Source organism: Bufo gargarizans, chromosome 11 (assembly GCF_014858855.1).
Source record: "Bufo gargarizans isolate SCDJY-AF-19 chromosome 11, ASM1485885v1, whole genome shotgun sequence".
In the NCBI taxonomy this organism is placed as follows: Eukaryota; Metazoa; Chordata; class Amphibia; order Anura; family Bufonidae; genus Bufo; species Bufo gargarizans.
In genome coordinates this window covers 38437477-38455509 of record NC_058090.1, presented here as the reverse complement: position 1 = coordinate 38455509, position 18033 = coordinate 38437477, and the positions used below count along the sequence as shown (strand labels likewise).

The 18033-nt window shown below is 44.7% G+C and overlaps 1 protein-coding gene across 1 annotated transcript in view; it reads right to left on the bottom strand.

Moving 5' to 3' along the window:
• The window catches only part of KIAA0586 (KIAA0586 ortholog), a 120455-nt gene that overhangs the window by 47508 nt on the left and 54914 nt on the right, over positions 1-18033 (bottom strand). The window contains exons 19-29 of the mRNA XM_044271849.1: positions 15327-15404; positions 14119-14300; positions 13032-13138; positions 11850-12025; positions 10988-11138; positions 9567-9783; positions 8703-8941; positions 7717-7793; positions 5459-5593; positions 4554-4737; positions 2372-2511 (exon numbers count right to left, since the gene is read on the bottom strand). Coding sequence (XP_044127784.1) covers positions 2372-2511; positions 4554-4737; positions 5459-5593; positions 7717-7793; positions 8703-8941; positions 9567-9783; positions 10988-11138; positions 11850-12025; positions 13032-13138; positions 14119-14300; positions 15327-15404 — 1686 coding nt within the window. The remainder of the gene's footprint in view (positions 1-2371; positions 2512-4553; positions 4738-5458; positions 5594-7716; positions 7794-8702; positions 8942-9566; positions 9784-10987; positions 11139-11849; positions 12026-13031; positions 13139-14118; positions 14301-15326; positions 15405-18033) is intronic.

The following is an 18033-nucleotide window of genomic DNA, read 5'->3' as shown; positions in this document are numbered from 1 at the left end:
TTCCCATACTGTTGAGGAGATCGCTGCATGTAATAGCAACGGTTTCCGCCGCTAGCTAGCAAGAGATAGACAGGCAGATCAGCAAGCGATTGTCTAATACAGGCTGCACAGCTGCATTCATAATTCTGCAGGCTTTGGAGCTGAACTCTCAGTAGTGATCTTTATTGTGTGAATGCAGCACTGGACTATAATACATGGTGGAAACTGGGATCACAGCTTGCTCAAATTTGGATTTTATTTGTAGATTAAATGGGTTTTCCAGGTTCCCGATATTGATGCCTTTCCTGTTCTCTGCAGCCTCCAGCACTGGACATAGCACTGTGAATGGAAGAGGAAGCACAGTGCCGTTCATAGTGTAGTGGCCGTGCTGAGTTACTGCATCTCATCTCCCACTGAAGTGACTGGTAGCTGAGCTGCAGTAACCTGGTATGGCCACTACATTTTGAACGGAGCTGTGCTTCCTGCTCCACTCACAATGCTGTTCCATGCAATTCCAGAGGCTGCAGGTAGCACCTGATTGGCGTGGGTGCCGGGTGTTGGACCCTCACTGATCAGATATTAATAAACTATCCTGAAGATAGATCATCAATATCAGGAGCCTGAAAAAGAAAAAAAAAAAGTGTTGGCTCTGCCCAGATGGGCTATACCCATTGCACAGACCCTGGACTAACCAGTTGGAGAACAGCAAAACAGATCGAAAACCAACATGTACTGAACCCAGAAGAGAACCATCAAACAAGAATCCCCGAGAACTCAGGAAACTGAATATAGAAAAAACAAGGGTGGGATCTGTGTCCCCCAATGCATCCAACGAGAAATGGATTTTATGGTAAGTACAACAATCCAGTTTTCTCGTGAAAGGGGCAGCACTGTAAAACAAGACCCAGAACTGGGGGCGATTGCTCGACATTGACATACCCGTTGTCATCTCAACAGACGAGGCCCCGTCCCCTCTCCGGACCTGTAAGGTCTGGTAGCTGCTTGCACTCCCCATGTAATACCAATTACAAATGACTCTGCGTTCCTGTGCCTTCCTCTATTATCTGACATCTCGCACTCCCTCCAATCAGTTTCTGGAAGTCCTGTCCTCCATTACAAAGACCACTCACTGATTAGAAGGTGTACCCGGTAATGCTCCTTTTCCCCTGTGATGGCGCTGCAAGGAAATTGAACACTTAGACCTCGTGTTCTGCGGTCTACAAACCACAAATTCTGGCCATGTGCATCCAGCACTCTTGTACAAATGTCTATTGTCTGACAAGAATAGGACATGTTCTAGCTTTCTTTTGCGGGATGGACTTGCGGCTCCATAGAAATGAATGGGTCTGCATTCCAGCCACAAAAAATGAGAACCAGAAGTGGACCGAATATACGGTCTTGTGCATGAGCTTCCCAGCAGGGGACACTACGTGATCAGCTTATTCTTAAAGAGCCCTTCTAACTAGTAGGGATTGTCTAAAATGGCAAACCCTTTTAATACATATTTATTGCTGAACTCTATGGCAGTGTTCCTCAACCTCGAGCCCACCTGCCGGTCATGTTCTCAGGATTTCCGTGATATTATTGTCAATGCATCACGACTTACCACAGGTATTCATTCTGTTGGATTTTCTCAAATCCTGACCGGTAGGTGGGCCCTGAGGACTGGAGTTGAGGAACTCTGCTCTATAGCACTGGGGTCGGCAACCTAAGGCACTCAATCTATTCTTAATCTACAACTCCCAGGATGCTCCATTCCGTTAGAAGAACAGCCAAGTATGTTTGCATGCTGGGAGTTGTAGTTTCACAGTAGCTGGAGCGCAGAAGGTTGCTGATCCCTGCTATAGGAGATGCATAAATGTGTATGCAGTTTGCTTACTTGCCTACTGGATGTTGGTAACTTGATTTTTATGTGCGGAGGGAACCAGGGGAAAGGACATTTAATGAGTGCCGAATTTTGGACCCAAAAAAATAAATCACATTCAGATGTGGAGACTCCTCCGCTTTCATCAATCACTGACATGTCATCTGTAAGCTATAAGCCATCTTGGACCCCCAGAGATGCCACCTTCTGAGGAGTGTAATGTATCGGCCCATCTTATGTCGCCCGTTTCATGTATTTTAGGCACTCCAAGTTAGAGGACATTGAAATCTTTCCCAACAATTCTCCACTTTCCATCATAGAAATAGACATTTGTTTTTGTATTCTATGAGCGGAGTAGAATAATTGGGGTCTCTTTTCTGGCCGAGGCTATAAAAACGTAAGTACTGAAGGGTCCTTGTTTGTTCCAGAAGGAGAAATAGACCAAAATATAAAACACATGTGGAGGAAAAAAAAAAAAAAAAAAAAAAAAAAAAAAGTCTGTACAGAACAAAGCATTCATGTCTTCACCTGTGAGGTGTTTCTGGCCGCAGCTGGAATTTGGTGCAAATCTTCGGCATGTGGATAATAAGCAGGCAAAAGCTGAGACTCCAGATCACCGAGACTCATTGGCCCAGAACTAATATGGTCGGCGTCTCCCTGGCTTACTCCTGCGGAGGGAACAGATTTTCTTTTAGTTTATGAATTTCTAAAATGAAGAAATAAAAAGCTCAGACTCTGCAGCATCTGATTTGCTGGGGGTCCGACTGCTTGGATCCCCCCAGCTGAGAGAACAGGGGACTGTGGTACTTGTTCAGCTATTTCTGTCAGTGACAGGAGTGGTGGTCAAGGGACCCCCCCCTTTTGCGGAACAGAAGGTCCAGCCCTCAATAGACCAGTCCTATCCTTGTCCATTATATGGACCAGAATAGGACATATTTTATTTTATTTTTTCTGCGGGGCCATGGAATAGAGGTATGGATGCAGACCGCATACACAGAGCTGTCCACATGTTTTGCGGCCCCATTGAAGTGAAAGGGTCCAAACAACGTTCGTGTGCATGAGGCCTTATCCTGTAGAGGAGACAGATGTTGTCCATGGGTCAGATCTTTTAATAGGAGAGCTGGGTGACAAAATCCTAAATGCCGAGTCCGACTGCTGGGACCCCCACTGATTGTGTGTGAACAGAGCATTGTGTGACCACTCTATAGACTTCTGTAGGGCTGCCGAGCACAGCGCTCTGCTATTTCCATCAGTCACAAAAATTTATGTAGCAGAGGCCACAGGAACCCCCATTCTCATGATTGGTCCCTGCGGTCAGCAATCATACATTTACCATCTATCCTGTGGATAGGCGATATTCATGGGCCAACTCCTTTAAAGAGAATGTGTCATCAGAAAATGACCTATTGTTTAAATCATGTTTTTTACGGTAACATTTTTTTTATAATTTTTGGTGATATATTTAATTTTCAATATTTATAATTTAAACAAAAAACCTAAAATCTTGTGAGGTTTTCGCACTAGCCACTAAGAATAGTAATAGGCGCCACTTCTCAGTCTGTACAGATCGTTTTGCTGCAGTTATCTTCATATCATTACAGGCAGGATTAGAATGACAGATATCCCGTGTGTGTATAGTTAACACACAACAGGTGATTGTCACAGCTTATCTACTTCCTCCTGACCTCTGCACAGGTCACAGAGCATGCCCAGAAAACACTCCCGTGGAAGTCAGTGAGGTCCCCTCCTTGTTTCTATGGCCGATGTGGCTGCTGTAAAGCAATATCTCTAAATGCTGTTAAAGTAGCCCTCCCACAAACATTTTTAGTGTCTGATCTGTTAGAAAGGTACATAATGTAAAGAATAGTGAAGGTAATTTTCTTACCCGTGACTGTATTTGTGAGTTATAACCTCCCTTCTGATCCTCAGCTGTGTCATGTGAGCAACACTCTGATCTCCAAACAACACAGCATCTTATGTGTGGACAGGAAGTCAGTTTCTATATTCATTCCTATAGGACCCTCATAGGACTTCTCATAGGAATTAATAGAGCAGTAACTGATCTCCACCTGACAAAGGACAAGAAGTCAGAGTGCTGGTCACATGACACAGCTGAGCATCAGAAGGGAGGTTATAACTCACAAATACAGTCACTGGTAAGAAAATTACCTTCACTAAAGTTTACATCATGTACCTTCCTAACATGTCAGAGAATAAAAATGTTTGTGGAAGTGCTACTTTAAGAACAGCTCAGTCAAGATGGCCGACCCCATAATCCTGTTCAGGAAACAGAATAAAAAAAATCTGCAATCAGAAAATAAAAACAGATTAGAAAAAAAAAGGAGAAGTGTCACTAAATGATTTTAGCTGTCAGAGAAAGTGGGAAAGTTTTGTAAACATAGTGGATAAATGTATGATCGGTGGTGGGGGGTCCTGACTGTTGGGACCCCTGCTGATCAAGGGGACCATTACTTTTCTATTCAAATGTTTGTATGTCCTCCTCATGTTTGCTTGGGCATTTCGGTTCCACCACAGACTCTAAAAACAGGCTGATTTCAATCCTATGAAATTGGCCCCAAAGGAAATTAGATTGTGACTGTCCCCATTAGGGACTGAATTGAATGGAGACAATCTCTGTACAGTGCTGCAAAACAAGTTGGCTCTATATAAGCAACAGGGAAAAACTGTAAAAGAATAATGTCTATATAACCTGGTATATTCACTTGTGGTCCATGGGATGACGGATGTATCATTAGGTGTCTGGCCGTCTGACCCGTAGTGTGGGCTCTGTCCATAAAAGCAGAAGGTCCCAACAGGATCTGCTCGGCTGCCGGTGTCAGAGGTGGCCTCTGACCTTCGCTGATTTCCCCCATGCTGTTCTCATCCCCAGAGCTCTACAGTAAAGACAATAAATAGCTAAGTGAATACACCCCTCTGGAAAGACACTAAAATGTCCACTAGAAGGATGCGGGTAGAACAAGCTGCCAATAAGGCTACTTTCACACTTGCGTTCGGGGCTCCGCCTGTGAGTTCCGTTTGAAGGCTCTCACAAGTGGCCTTGAACGCATCCGTCCAGCCCTAATGCATTCGGAGTGGATGCGGATCCGCTCAGAATGCATCAGTCTGGCAGCGTTTGGCCTCCGCTCCGCTCAGCAGGCGGACACCTGAACGCTGCTTGCAGCGTTCGGGTGTCCGCCTGGCCGTGCGAAAGCAAACGGATCTGTCCAGACTTACAATGTAAGTCAATGGGGACGGATCCGTTTAAATTTGACACTATATGGCTCAATTTTCAAACTGATCCGTCCCCCATTGACTTTCAATGTAAAGTCTGGACGGATCCGTCTGAAGCTACTTTCACACTTACAATTTTTTCTACAATATAATGCAGACGGATCAGTTGTGAACGGATGCCATAGTCTGCATTATATGAGCGGATCCGTCTGTGCAGACCCCAGACGGATCCGCTCTTAACGCAAGTGTGAAAGTAGCCTAAAATGGGTGTAAATGGGCTAAATTGTGACCCCCATGAAGAAAGCCACACACAAATCCCCGCACCCGTCACCTTACACAACTATAGTAACTAGCTTCATGCTCCAGTGAAGAAGGGTGAGTTACCTCTGGGCGGTACAGTGCTTCTTGCCGTGCAACAGAATCCTGATTCAATTTGGCCAAGAGCGACTGGATGGGGTCAGGATGTGCTCCTCTGAGAGGCCTGTCCACTACCTGTCCTTCACTGGGAGGATCCAGTTCCTGGAGGAAGAATCTTTCTTTCTGTTACTGACAGTAGTATAGTCACCTGTCAGCAGGGTCAACCCCTTTATTAAACAAGCAGTACTGTCTTGGTAGGGTTGATCCAGCTGATTAAAATGATACCCGTCTTGTGAAAATCAGTTGTGGCGTTACCAAGAAAAATGAGGGTGGTATTATGCAAATTTGGGCTTCAGTGCACTGAAGGAGGGATGCTGGCAACCTCGACGCACTGAAGCCCTCATTTACGTAAATAATTTTTATTTATTTTTTCTCAGGAACGCACATCTGATTTTTACAAGACAGGAATCATTTTAATGCGCAGGATCATCCCTACCAGGCAGTATGCCTGGTTTAATGGGGTTAATCCAGCTGACAGGTTCTTTAAAGGAGTATTACCACATTCGACATTTATGGCACCAACTTCTGTTTCCGAGGGGTGGGACCCGCATCATCAGATACTTATGGCATATCCTATGGACGTGCTATGAATGTCTAAGGAAGGAATCGCCCTTTACCCTCCCAACAGTAACATCAAAATTAGAAAAACCCTTCCAAAAATGTGACTTTATTTTTTCTTGTAAATGTGTCTGAAGTAAATCTTGCCACACAACTCAGGGAACACAATTTCATTTTTAACCCCTTAGTGACATAAATAATTTTAGCCTTAAAAGGGTTTTCTGGGCTTTTAATATTGATGACCCATCCTCAGGATAGGGCATCAATATCAGATCGGCGAGGGTCCGACTCCTGGCATCCCTTACCAATCAGCGAAGAGAAGGCCGTGCTCCTGCTCGCCATCATAGTGGTGAGCAGATGTAATTACAGGCCATCCCATTCACTTTTATGGGACAGGTCGTTTCTATAAACGTGAATGGGAAAGAGCTGTGAATGATACGAGTGACTGGGAAGGAGAAGTGAATGAGCCGAGTGACTGGGAAGGAGAAGTGAATGGGGCGACTTCTTGTAATTACACCCGATTACTGTTTCAATGTCGACGGCAAGCAGATAAGCAATGAAGGGAAGGCTGCACTCACACAGAGTGCGGCCTTCTCTTCAACCAGCTGACCGGTGAGGGCGTCAGGTATCGGACCTCCGCCGATCTGATATTGATGACCTATCCTAAGGATAGATCATCGATATTAAAATCCCCAGATAACACCTTTAAGGACCAGTAACATTTCCCTCTTCCTGTTCCAGCATGCTTAACTTTTAATTTATTCTTCTAAATCTTTTTTTATATTACAGGAATAGTTGCAGGTGTTTTAGGAACCATTTTTTGGTATTAAATAACTTTTATTATTTTATTCCTAGGGGGAACGATAAAAAAAAAATGCAATTTAAAAATTTTGGGAATTTATTTATGGCATTCACTGTGTGTTTATAAATAACAATTTTATTATGTGGGTCAGTACAATGATGATAATGCCACATTTCTACATATTTTTTTATAATGAATTTTTCCTCCTGCAGCTGTCAGCTCTCCAAATGCCCCCCTCCGTTCTTCAGACTGAAGGGGAGGGAGGGGGATTCTGATTTAGCTGCTCATATCTCTGCATAGGTAGCAGCTAGAGATATGTATTCAAGCAATACCAGAATCACAGCATCATCTTCACTACATGAGAAGATACTGCTGTTAGAAATTGGGATGCAGTTAATACAGCTGAAAGTGAAAGTACAAGCAGGTTTCACTGTGTTTAATCCCAACTCTATTTCTAACAGTGATATCTCCTGCTAATGCTGTCATTTTGGTCTTGTATGAAAGCCTGGAATGTCATATTTCCAACATGAACCAGGCCCATGTCTATAGCTGCTACCAATGAGGAGATATGAGCAGTTAAAGCTCATAGCCCAAGCTGAGCTCAGGGAAAACTGTTAGGTGGTTTAAGGACCTCTTATACACACCAGAAATACCATGTATATCCATATTATACCCCAGATCTCACACATGTGACACACAGCTAGCAAAGTACATCTCTATACATTTCTGGCTGTAATAGAATACGGGAAGTCCCTGGGCGAGGACATTTCAGAAAATCCAGTCCTATAGTACAGAACCCTGGCTCTTTGGAACAGGGAAGGAAAATGTTAAGACGTGCGCAGGAAACAGATTTCTAAGTGATTACCATGTCATTAGCGTCCTTAAGAGTGCTGGATAAACTTTCCGTCATGTTTGGATAGATCAATCCACCTGCCGCCAAGGCTGGAACAAAGCACACACACATTAATTTTTCAAGACAAAAGCCTAAAAATAAAGATATAATGAAAATCATAGAAGATTCTAGAAAACATTACTACAGAAAAATATACCTGCACAATTTAAAAGCCAGTTCCCATAGGTGGCATCATAAAGGGAGAATCAGTCACAAGTGTACAGCCATGCAGTGTGCACAGACCCAGACTGGCCGTCTATTCCTGAAGGACTGCTCAAACAGTGGGCCACTTGGCCTGCCTCTGTTAAAAAGCAGTTTTGCTGGGACTCGTGAAAAATTGCACCAAAACCACCACAATTCTACAGCAATTTAAAGTAACTGTGGTCTGCGGACCTTTGGTGACCTCAGAGTCACAAGGCAAAGGTCCTGCACCAGCACCACAGAGGTGGAGGACACACACACAGGAAGGAGATAGAGGAGGTCACCAGAACCATAGGGACCATTCAGTGTAAGTAAGAAAGGGGGTAGTATGGTGGCCTCCCGGGCGCTTACCAAGCACAGAATATACATATTATAGCGGCTGTGCTTAGTATTGCAGCTCAGTCCCATTGACATGAATGGGGCTGAGCTGCAACTAGGCCATGTGACCAATGTATGGTGACGTCACTGGCCTAGGAAGAGGCTGTGGCACTCAAGGAGCACCAACCTCTTCTGGCAGCTGATCGGTGGAGGCCCCCAGGTGTCCGATCCCCGCCGATCCTGAGGATAGGTCATCCATATTAATTCTTAGATAACCCCTTTAACTTTAGCTTGAAAGATGGAAGGGATACAAGTAATAAAAAAAGTAAAAAAAAAAAATTATGCTGTCGTATTTTGTTGCAGAAAAAGACTTTAGAATTGTACCATAGGAGAGAACCTCATTAAATGCATTTTCTTATTTCTTTTCTTCTAGCATTTACCTCTAGGAAGAACTACTTGTCCATAGCTGTACAGGACCTCTCCTTCTGAGAGCGGTTTGTCTGTGGTGTCTGACTCTGTGACTGTCACGCTGCTCTCCTCGGTGGAAGCTGAAGAGCTTGATGAAGAACGTGGAGGTGACAACATGTCTGGTTTTGGAGAAAGAACCATTGGCCTCTGCGGTTCAGGAGCTGTAACTGAGATTAAGCTCTTTGGTTCTTCTTCAGCCACCGTCATTACTCTACGGAAAGATAAGGACCAAGACGTAAAGAAATGTGCAGACATGGACGTGCTTAACCCTGTGCTTGCCTGTGATGTTCAATAATCAATAAGCCTACAAAAACTGGTGAACATGCGGATTATATAACATTGTATCAACCTTAAATATGATAAAAAATGACTACGGGTCACTAGTGTTCGAGAGCTAGAAGCACAACACTTAAAGGGGTTCTCGGATTTTGCTATACTGATGTCCTATGCTCAGGATAGGTAATCAATATCAGATCGGCGGGGTGACGGCAGTTGTCACCCTGCTATCAGCTGTTTGAAGAGAGCACAGTGCTCGTTCCAGTTCTGTTTACCTGGTCACCATCGACATTGCAGAGGCGAGCAGGTGCAATTACAGCTCCTCCGTCCTATTCACTTCAATTAGAAAAAGACAGGGAGCCCCCCTGGATACTGACTGATATGTACAACAATGTAAAATATGCTGAATGAAAAAAATGTACTACTATAATATGTACCTTCGGGTTTTTAGGCCAGCACAATAAAGATGTGATCTGATCACTGTCTTCTGTTTGAGTCCAATTGTCTGATGTCCTGTGGTAAGGCCACAGTTCACTGCATGCATTTTATATACTACTTACACAGCATCCTTGTACTGAACAGCCCCTACAGGAGGGTGAGGGTTTTCCTCATCTAATGGCAGCTCCGTATTGCTCCACGGATCGGGAAGAGGACTCTTTATGGAGGGTTGTTCTTTATTATCTTCTGATATCAGAGATGTGGGAGTATTCACTCTGCTCGGAGAAGCTACTGGTGTCATCGTGGGTGTAACAACTTGGGTGAATGGAAGCATTTGCCCTAAAATACAGTATTAAAACCCAATTATACACCGTCATTATTTAGAGTCACTTGCATCAAGAAATCCTTCACGCACAAAATCTCCAAATGTTACATGGAGATCAGTGAAACATTAGGTTAACTTCAGACGGGCGAGAGTGGTCCAGGAAAATCAGTCCATGTGACGGACGCATTTCCCAGACCAAGCGTGACCTGGACTCACTGCGTCATCAGTGATTCATGATGCTGTGAGTTCCAGGCCGACCGTGGGTCTTCTGCGCTGTATTCAAATGAAGTTATTAGTACGAAAAAGTAGACCTGCAGTCCAGCTGAAACTCAGCCGCATCATAGTTCATTATGATACAGTGAATTTACGTCAGCCACGCCGCATCAGTCTGGGAAACGCATCTATCACAGGAACATTTTCCCAGTAGACACTCACCTGTGTGAAATAGCCTCAGACGAGCATGTTCCCCCCAGCAAACATGCTCCGTGTGGTAGTTGAATTTCCCATTACAGACACTGCTCATCTCAAGTGGATTTGCAGCACCATAATGATTTGTAATGTTGTGAATTCCTTCCTGGCCCGTGAGTCTGTGGACCTCACATAATGCCTTGAATACAGTTCCACAGACTCATGGTCAGAAAGGAATTCACAACCTCATGAATCGTTCTGATGCTGTGCATGTGCCATATCTCCTCTGACCTCGCCCTTTTATCGATAAGAGGGCGAGTCTGCCAGCCCTGCCACATTCATCATCTTCTACGGCAGTTTTCTGGTGTAGAAGAACATTGAAATCTACAGCAGCCAGGGTCAGGCGTAGATCGCAGTTCAGGCACATGGATTGCCGGGTGCTCCACCTAACTTATGAAGAGGAATACACCTGGTCATAAATCAGGCACAGCATGCAGCACAGCTCCTGGTTATCATAGCCTGGCGTGCGCCACTAAATCTGGCCTGAAATGTTTACCAGTGTAATGCTAATCCATAAGAACTGGGGACTGATTACTAATACAGCAGTCCAATGTCCTCAAGGCTGCGTTTCCACATTGCAGGCGGAAATGTGCCATGTGGCTCATAACCAAAAACTGATGCAGTTTTGCAGCCAGTACAGATGAAGCACATGGGTTTTAGGTTCTTCACCTACATTATACTTACAGCAATTTGTGGTAAACGGCTGCTCCGATACCACAGCCAAGCCATAGTTTTGTAATGAAAGCTAACCTGCTTCTTGATGAAGTTCGGGTTCATCCAATGAAGTCTGCGGAGATAGTTCAGGTGTTTTCAATATAATGACCTCTCTTGGAGGAGGCGGAGGAGACGATGGTGGTGTGCACTGAGGGGTGGCAACTGGAGTAATCTCAACACGTGCTGGCTGAAGAAAGGAGAACCTCATGTCACATCAATCCATATATTATTTAGACCAGACTCAGATAAGTGAGTGTAGTGTGAGAAACACATGTGTAAGTGTCACTTCCTGTTCTGACCTCTGCCAGGATCGCAGCATTATAATGCTGTGTGTCCCTGCTAGACCTGGAATCTCCTGAACTACACCGACAGCTTCATGTCAGAACAATTCGCTAGATATCAGGCCTCACAGGAATACACAGCATTATAACTCATTACAGTGCCATGCGACCCTGTCAGAAGAGAGGAGGTCAGAATGGGAAATCAGGCTTACACATGCAGGGGGGTTTCTGGCATTATCGAAATGGCGATTTTGGCCACAATTGCTGTGATGTGTAGCAGGTCCGCCATAGGAACGAATGGGGTCGCAGGAAGACTTGCAGTCTTGGATTTTTCGGGATTCACGTGTCAAGGTTTCAAACGTGCAAGTCACACTGTAACCCCATTTATTCCTATGGCAGCCTTGATACACTTTCATCTTTAGTTGTGCGACAACTGTCACGGCCAAAATCTCCATGTAAACGTACCCTTGTAAACCCCCCCTAACCAATACCCTATACATGCGGAGAGCACAGTTCTTACAGCCCACTCTATAGTATGAAATCTGTATGGGGTGAAGATGGAACAACTGATTGGGTGCACAGACACCAGGTTTCCTTTATAGCGGCACGTCATATACCTGAACCACAGGCTCCTTTGGTGGAGACACTGGCGCACGTCGAGTCTCTCTTTCACGCAGTATTATGGCGATGGTCTCTCGGAAGTAGTCTTCGACATACTGGCGAATCAGGATGGAATCTACAGGGACACCAGCATCAACAGACAACTGCAAGCCTTCTCCTCCTGCTGCCTCCACTGCAAAAGAAAAGCGCAATATTAACCCATTAAATATCGAATGATTTTTCTTTTTTTTTTTTTTTTTTACTGCCTTCCCAGAGCCATAAACTTGTTTCATTTTTCCATTCACATAGCCGTAGGAGGGCTTGTTTTTTATGGGTCAAGTTGTACTTTCTAATGGCACCATTTATTATTGTATACAATGTAGTGGGAATCTGAAAAAAAACTAATTCCGCCACAGTTTTATGGTTTTTCATTTTTACTGTGTTCCCTATGTGGTAAAACTGAACTGTGCCTTAGTACGATTAGAGTGATACAAAATTGATATAGTTTTTTTTTTGTGTTTAAAACCATAGCATTCTTGCCATGATTTAGGAACATCTTGGCAAAAAAAGCACATAACCCCAATATATACCTATGTATATGACAAAGGAAATTGCTGCAGACCTGGCATCCATGATGATGGAAAAATTACCAAAAAAATCTGTCCTGCATTGCTGGGTAGAACAAAAAGTGGCATAGCCATCTCTTAACATGTATTCCCGGCTCACATCTGATTTCACCTCCATACATATTTTTAAGATTAATACTTTTCAGCTCCAAACATCAAGTCTACGAGCAAACAAATGGTATCAGAACAGGCCTCATTCACACGTGGCCGTGGCTCCCCTGACCCGACCTGACTCCATCATAGAGATTTAGGATACAGTCAGTCTATCTAATCATGGGGCTATTGTACTGTACTCACATAAGAGACCCACAATCAGATAGGAACTGACTATCATAAATTGCTATGGTGCAGTTAGTCCAGGTCAGTGGATATGCTGCCGAAACATGGACAGAGTTTCCCAGGCCAATCACAGTCATGTGAATCAGCCCTAATGGTCACCCCTATCATCTATGACATCTGACAAATAAAATTCATTCATGAGTGTCTCCATATCTGCTGTACTGACCAATGAAAACTGCCCTGAGTAAGCATAACATGCCCTGTAAATATGATGAGATAAAACAATCCGCCTACCAATATCCGAAGACGACGATTCACTATTCTCGTTGCTGTACGTGGTGACGTCCTGTCTCCTTGAATCCATTTCTCTGATTAAATTGGCCATAATTTCCTGCTCCACCCTGAAGGAAATAAAAAGACATTACACACTGTAGCTACAAATTAAGACGCAATGTATAACGTACTGGGTGGCATAAGTAACTGCAGTTCCTTCAGCATCACCAGAGCTGGAAACTTGAAGCTTTTGCCTAGGATCTGAGTCTGTGCCCCCCAAACCATCACCTACATATGCCCCTGGGCACACCAGTCCACCAATGTAATGGTAATCAGATATATCAACAATAGAACACTGGGGGAGACCACACTGTTCGGCACCTGCGCAGGAGATGTACCGGTCTTGCAGGCCCTCTTGATGAATACAATGTGGGGGTTTAGACAACACCAAGTCAGACCTAGTACTGCTCCGCAAAGTGGGGGGAAAATCTGACAAAACTAGTGACTGATGCACTGCCCACGTCTCCAAATAGCTAGAGAAAAGTTGGAAAAACTGGTGCAGGTGATTAAAAATATGCCCTTCTTACCTTATTTAAATCTGAATGTAAATCAGAATCGTTGTAAACAAAGAGGTAGATGGACGGATCACAGCCATGACAGCAGGAGCTAAGCTGTTATTAGACAGCCAAGAATGGAACAGGACAGATGTAGACAGCTTATTCTACAGGTCCCTTAAAGGGGTTGTCTTATCAAGGCAACTTATCTCCTATCCACCGCAGTGGTAGGGGCACTTATCTCCTATACCGTGGGTAGGTTAGAAGCTGTCTTCTTGGTACAACCTCTTTAATGACTGCTGTAAAAAAGTATATTGGCAGTCATGAGGTAGCTAATAAACTTGACTTTTAGGCTGCATACACAGCCGTGTACGTTCTGCGGACCGCAAAATGCAGACATCAGCCATGAGAAACCCGCACTGTAGTGGGGACCTATTGACTTTGATGGATCCAAGATCTGCATGTTGCAGGTAAAGATAGGACATGTCCCATCTTTTGTAGCACAGACGCAGAACCGTACAGGAAGGGCTTGCGGTCCACAAAACTGTACTTACCGGTTGACCAGTCTGTTCACCAGAGCCTCCCTCCTTGTAAAGATTCCATCAAGGATATCAGAACTGGTCTGCGGAGCAGGTGCCGGAGGAGGGAAAGGTATTCCTCCATACTGAGGTGGATTTGTATCCCCAAAACCATTGAGCTCCAACAGAGGCTCTGGGACTTCATCTAACTGATTATCCTAGAAAGAAATTGCACAGTCTTGATATAAAGATCCCTACTGCTGAATCAATGGGTGCAGCAGGTAGTGCGGTATACACACACACACACACACACTACACATATACAGTATACAAGAGACTGTGTGCTATCTGGGCCTGTTCCATGCATGCTGGAGTCTTTAAGGGGAATCTGTCACCCCAATTGTGGACTATTATTTATAGTAAAACATGTGTAGTACTGCAGATCAGGAGTGCAGACCACTATTTATTATTTCCCTACTCCCCCCGTTCCCAGGAAATACATCGTCAGGACTGCTGTGCACGCGCCCGAGTCCTTCTCCATTATGTCAGCACAACAGTCCTGACTATTTCAGTGTGGCCGTGAGCGCTGACAGCGGGGGAACCAGAGGTAGAAGGAGAATAAAATAGTGATCTGCACTCTTTATCTGTAGGACTACCCAAGTATTACAGTAGATAATAGTCCAAAATCGGGGTGACAGATTCCCCTTAAGGGTTCGGCTAAATGCCGATCTTGGTCGTACGACAAGTGTCACGCCCAAGTACTGAAGTGTATCAGGGCTGCCATAAAAAAGGATGGGTTCACAGTGTGACTCACACGTTTGCAGTGGCCACAAAATATCAAAAAAATCCAACCTTGCTGGATTTCTTTAGATTCTGGGATAGCAGTTGTGGGAAACACGCAAGTCACGCTGCAACCTCATTCATTTCTATGGCTGCCCTGCTACACTGCAATACTTGGGCGCGACACCTGTTGTGCAACCAAGATCGCCACGTAGCCGAACCTAAAGTGACAGTGACCGCCATTTCCTTCAGTAGTATAACTCCAATCCTTTGGTGCAGTTCACACTAATAAGTAATGGAGTTTCAACACTGGATATTGTAAAACTGAGGACAGGGACTGACCGTGAGTTTTAATTAGTGTTACACCCCAAAATCCATATCAACGACACGGATCACGGTGGGGCGTATTATTATTCAGAGTGTTAGGATTACACCGTCACAGATCGGTACAGGCCAACATTTACCGGAGTGATGTCTGTTTCTTGCAAGGAGTTGCCGGGAATTGCTAGGATTTCTTCTTCAGTTTCAATGTTTTCTGGCATCTAAAAGGTAAAAAAAACGAAAAGCAAACCACGATTATAAGTGTTAACTGTATGGAAAGCCATAATGTTCCACTCATTAAAAAGTAAGGAAATAATATTAAAAGGCGCTATTACACGGGCAGCAGTACCCGCTGGGCCTCGCCCGTCTCTGCAGAGTATGGGTGCGGCCCGGCCAATGGCTATAACTGCGGAGCGCTTACCATGGCTGAGAGGCACGTGTAATAGCGCCCTAATACAGATGACAGATTAAGTAATGGTAATAACAGGTTTCTTTACTCTTTTTCCATCCAATCCTTTTATTTTCCTGGGAGGTAAGTAGTGCCAGACACTCAGCACACGTCCTCCACTGAAATAACATACCTTGCCCCTGACATTCCTGTCTGCTTTAGAAAATACTTGTGTTCCTCATGAAGTCTCAGTTCTGGGACATCCTTTTTTATAAGTGTAATCTGCTGTTCCTCAGCTATTGCTCCTAGAAATGTATAAACAAACTGGGTGTTACCAGTCGGGGGCATATCTCTGCACGGTCTGACACCTTCCAATCAGCGCAGCCATGGGTAGACGCACCCCTTTGCCAAAGGCACTGGAACACCCAAGTATTGCTTTGTTCTCAAATTTCTAGAAGGAATAACAGAGGAACAGCACAAATTATAAGAAAAGATGCTCCAGAATTGTTGTATTAAAAAGACCTGTAGTGGTGACAAGTCCACTTTAATGTCGGCCATACACATGGTTATTGATCCGGCCGATGTGAATAAGCCAACCATCGACCTGCTGGAGGATCATGGATTAATAGCTTGTGTAAAAAAGGCTAATGGTCGTCCAAATTGGGCCAAACATGTCACCAACCTCTGTGAACATTTATATTATAAACATGTCCGTCCTCTATAGGCATCCAAACACCTGAACCGTTGGATACCAAATCTGGCGTATAGGTACATAAAGGTCTCAGCTCTCTAGGACGTAGTGTTCTTGAGATATTCTCAAAAAAAAAAAAAATGACATCACACGACTCTAACTAATAGAAGCTCGCAGCGCCTTCTCTCATATTCTGACATACACACGGTCACATGACCTTTAATAGCCAATAGAGGCTTGAAGGTCCTTCAGGCTTCGCCTCACTAACATACACACAGTTACACCAGGTTTCCATAACAATGAAGCCATTATTCTTCTCTGTTAAGGAGCAGGGCGCTGTGGAGGTCACTGTTAGGCCTCATGTACACGACCGTATGTATTTTGCGGTCCCCAAAAAACGTATCCGCAAAAAATACGGATGATGTCCGTGTGTATTCCGTATTTTGCGGAACGGAACAGCTGGCCCCTAATAAAACAGTCCTATCCTTGTCCGTAATGCAGACAATAATAGGACATGTAAAAAAAATTGGCGGAACGGAAATACGGACATACGGAAACGGAATGCACTTAAAAAATTTTTGGGTGGACCCATTGAAATGAATGGTTTCGTATACGGTCCGCAAAAAAAAAAACCCAAAAAACGGAACGGACACGGAAAGAAAATACCTTTGTGTGCATGAGCCCTTAAGGGGACGAGCAGCAGTAGAGGTTACTGTTAAGGGGGCGGGGTGCTGTGGAAGTCACTGTTAAAGAGGCAGGACACTGTGGAGGTAACTTAAGGGGGTGGGGCACTGTGAAGGTCACTGTTAAGGGGGTGGGGCGCTGTGAAGGTCACTGTTAAGGGGGTGGGGCGCTGTAGTGGTCACTGTTAAGGGGGTGGGGGCTGTGGAGGTAACTATTAAGGGGGTATGGGTAATCATATTTATCTGATCCCCACCACTACGTTCCAGCCCCATCGCTCCCCTGCCGGCTTGTCAGGTCCCGAGTCTCCCCATATCAACATCCACTTTGACAAGGGTCAAACGCTGACATGTCAGTCATGCGCCACATGACCGTGACCTAATGCATGGGTGGCACATCACAGTTGCTGCCAGTGACTAGCTGCAAACATTAAAGCGGATGTTGATGTGAGGAAACGCGTAGAGCGGCAGGGTAGCGATGGAGACGGGCGCCTGCAGAAAAGGTTGCCAGGGGTGAACGGCCTCTTTGAAGGGGTTGTCTAGTTTCAGGAGAAAACTGGACAACCCTCAGAGTCAGCCTGCAATAACGACAGGCTCCGTGTTGCAACACCATTTTTACCAGACGAACGCTATTTACCTGGCTGCAGTGGTGATGTTGCATCTACAACTGCAGCCAATCACTGGCCTTTTTAATGCACCAATGAGGTCAGCATTTTGCTTACGTTACATCAACGCTGAAGCCAGGTCACTAGAGCCCGGCCATGTGCAGCAGCGCAAGATCTGCCAGGATGTCCGTTGTTCTGGAACTGGACAACCCCTTTAAGGTTTATGGCGACTGCTCGACAATATCAGACATTTGCCTTTTTTTTTTTTCTTGTACGAGTCTTTGTTTTCCCCAGAGATCAGTGGAGTCCGAAGTGTCTGGCAGCTGCTTATCCCCCTCTACTAAAATCATGTGCACATTTGGCTGAGCAAGACATGCATGTTAATAAGCCGGGGCCGATAGCTGCCGGCCAGCTTAAGACAAAGGAAGTAACATGAAACTGAAGACAAAAACATCTGTAAAAAAGAGAGTCAGCTACTGCTTTTGT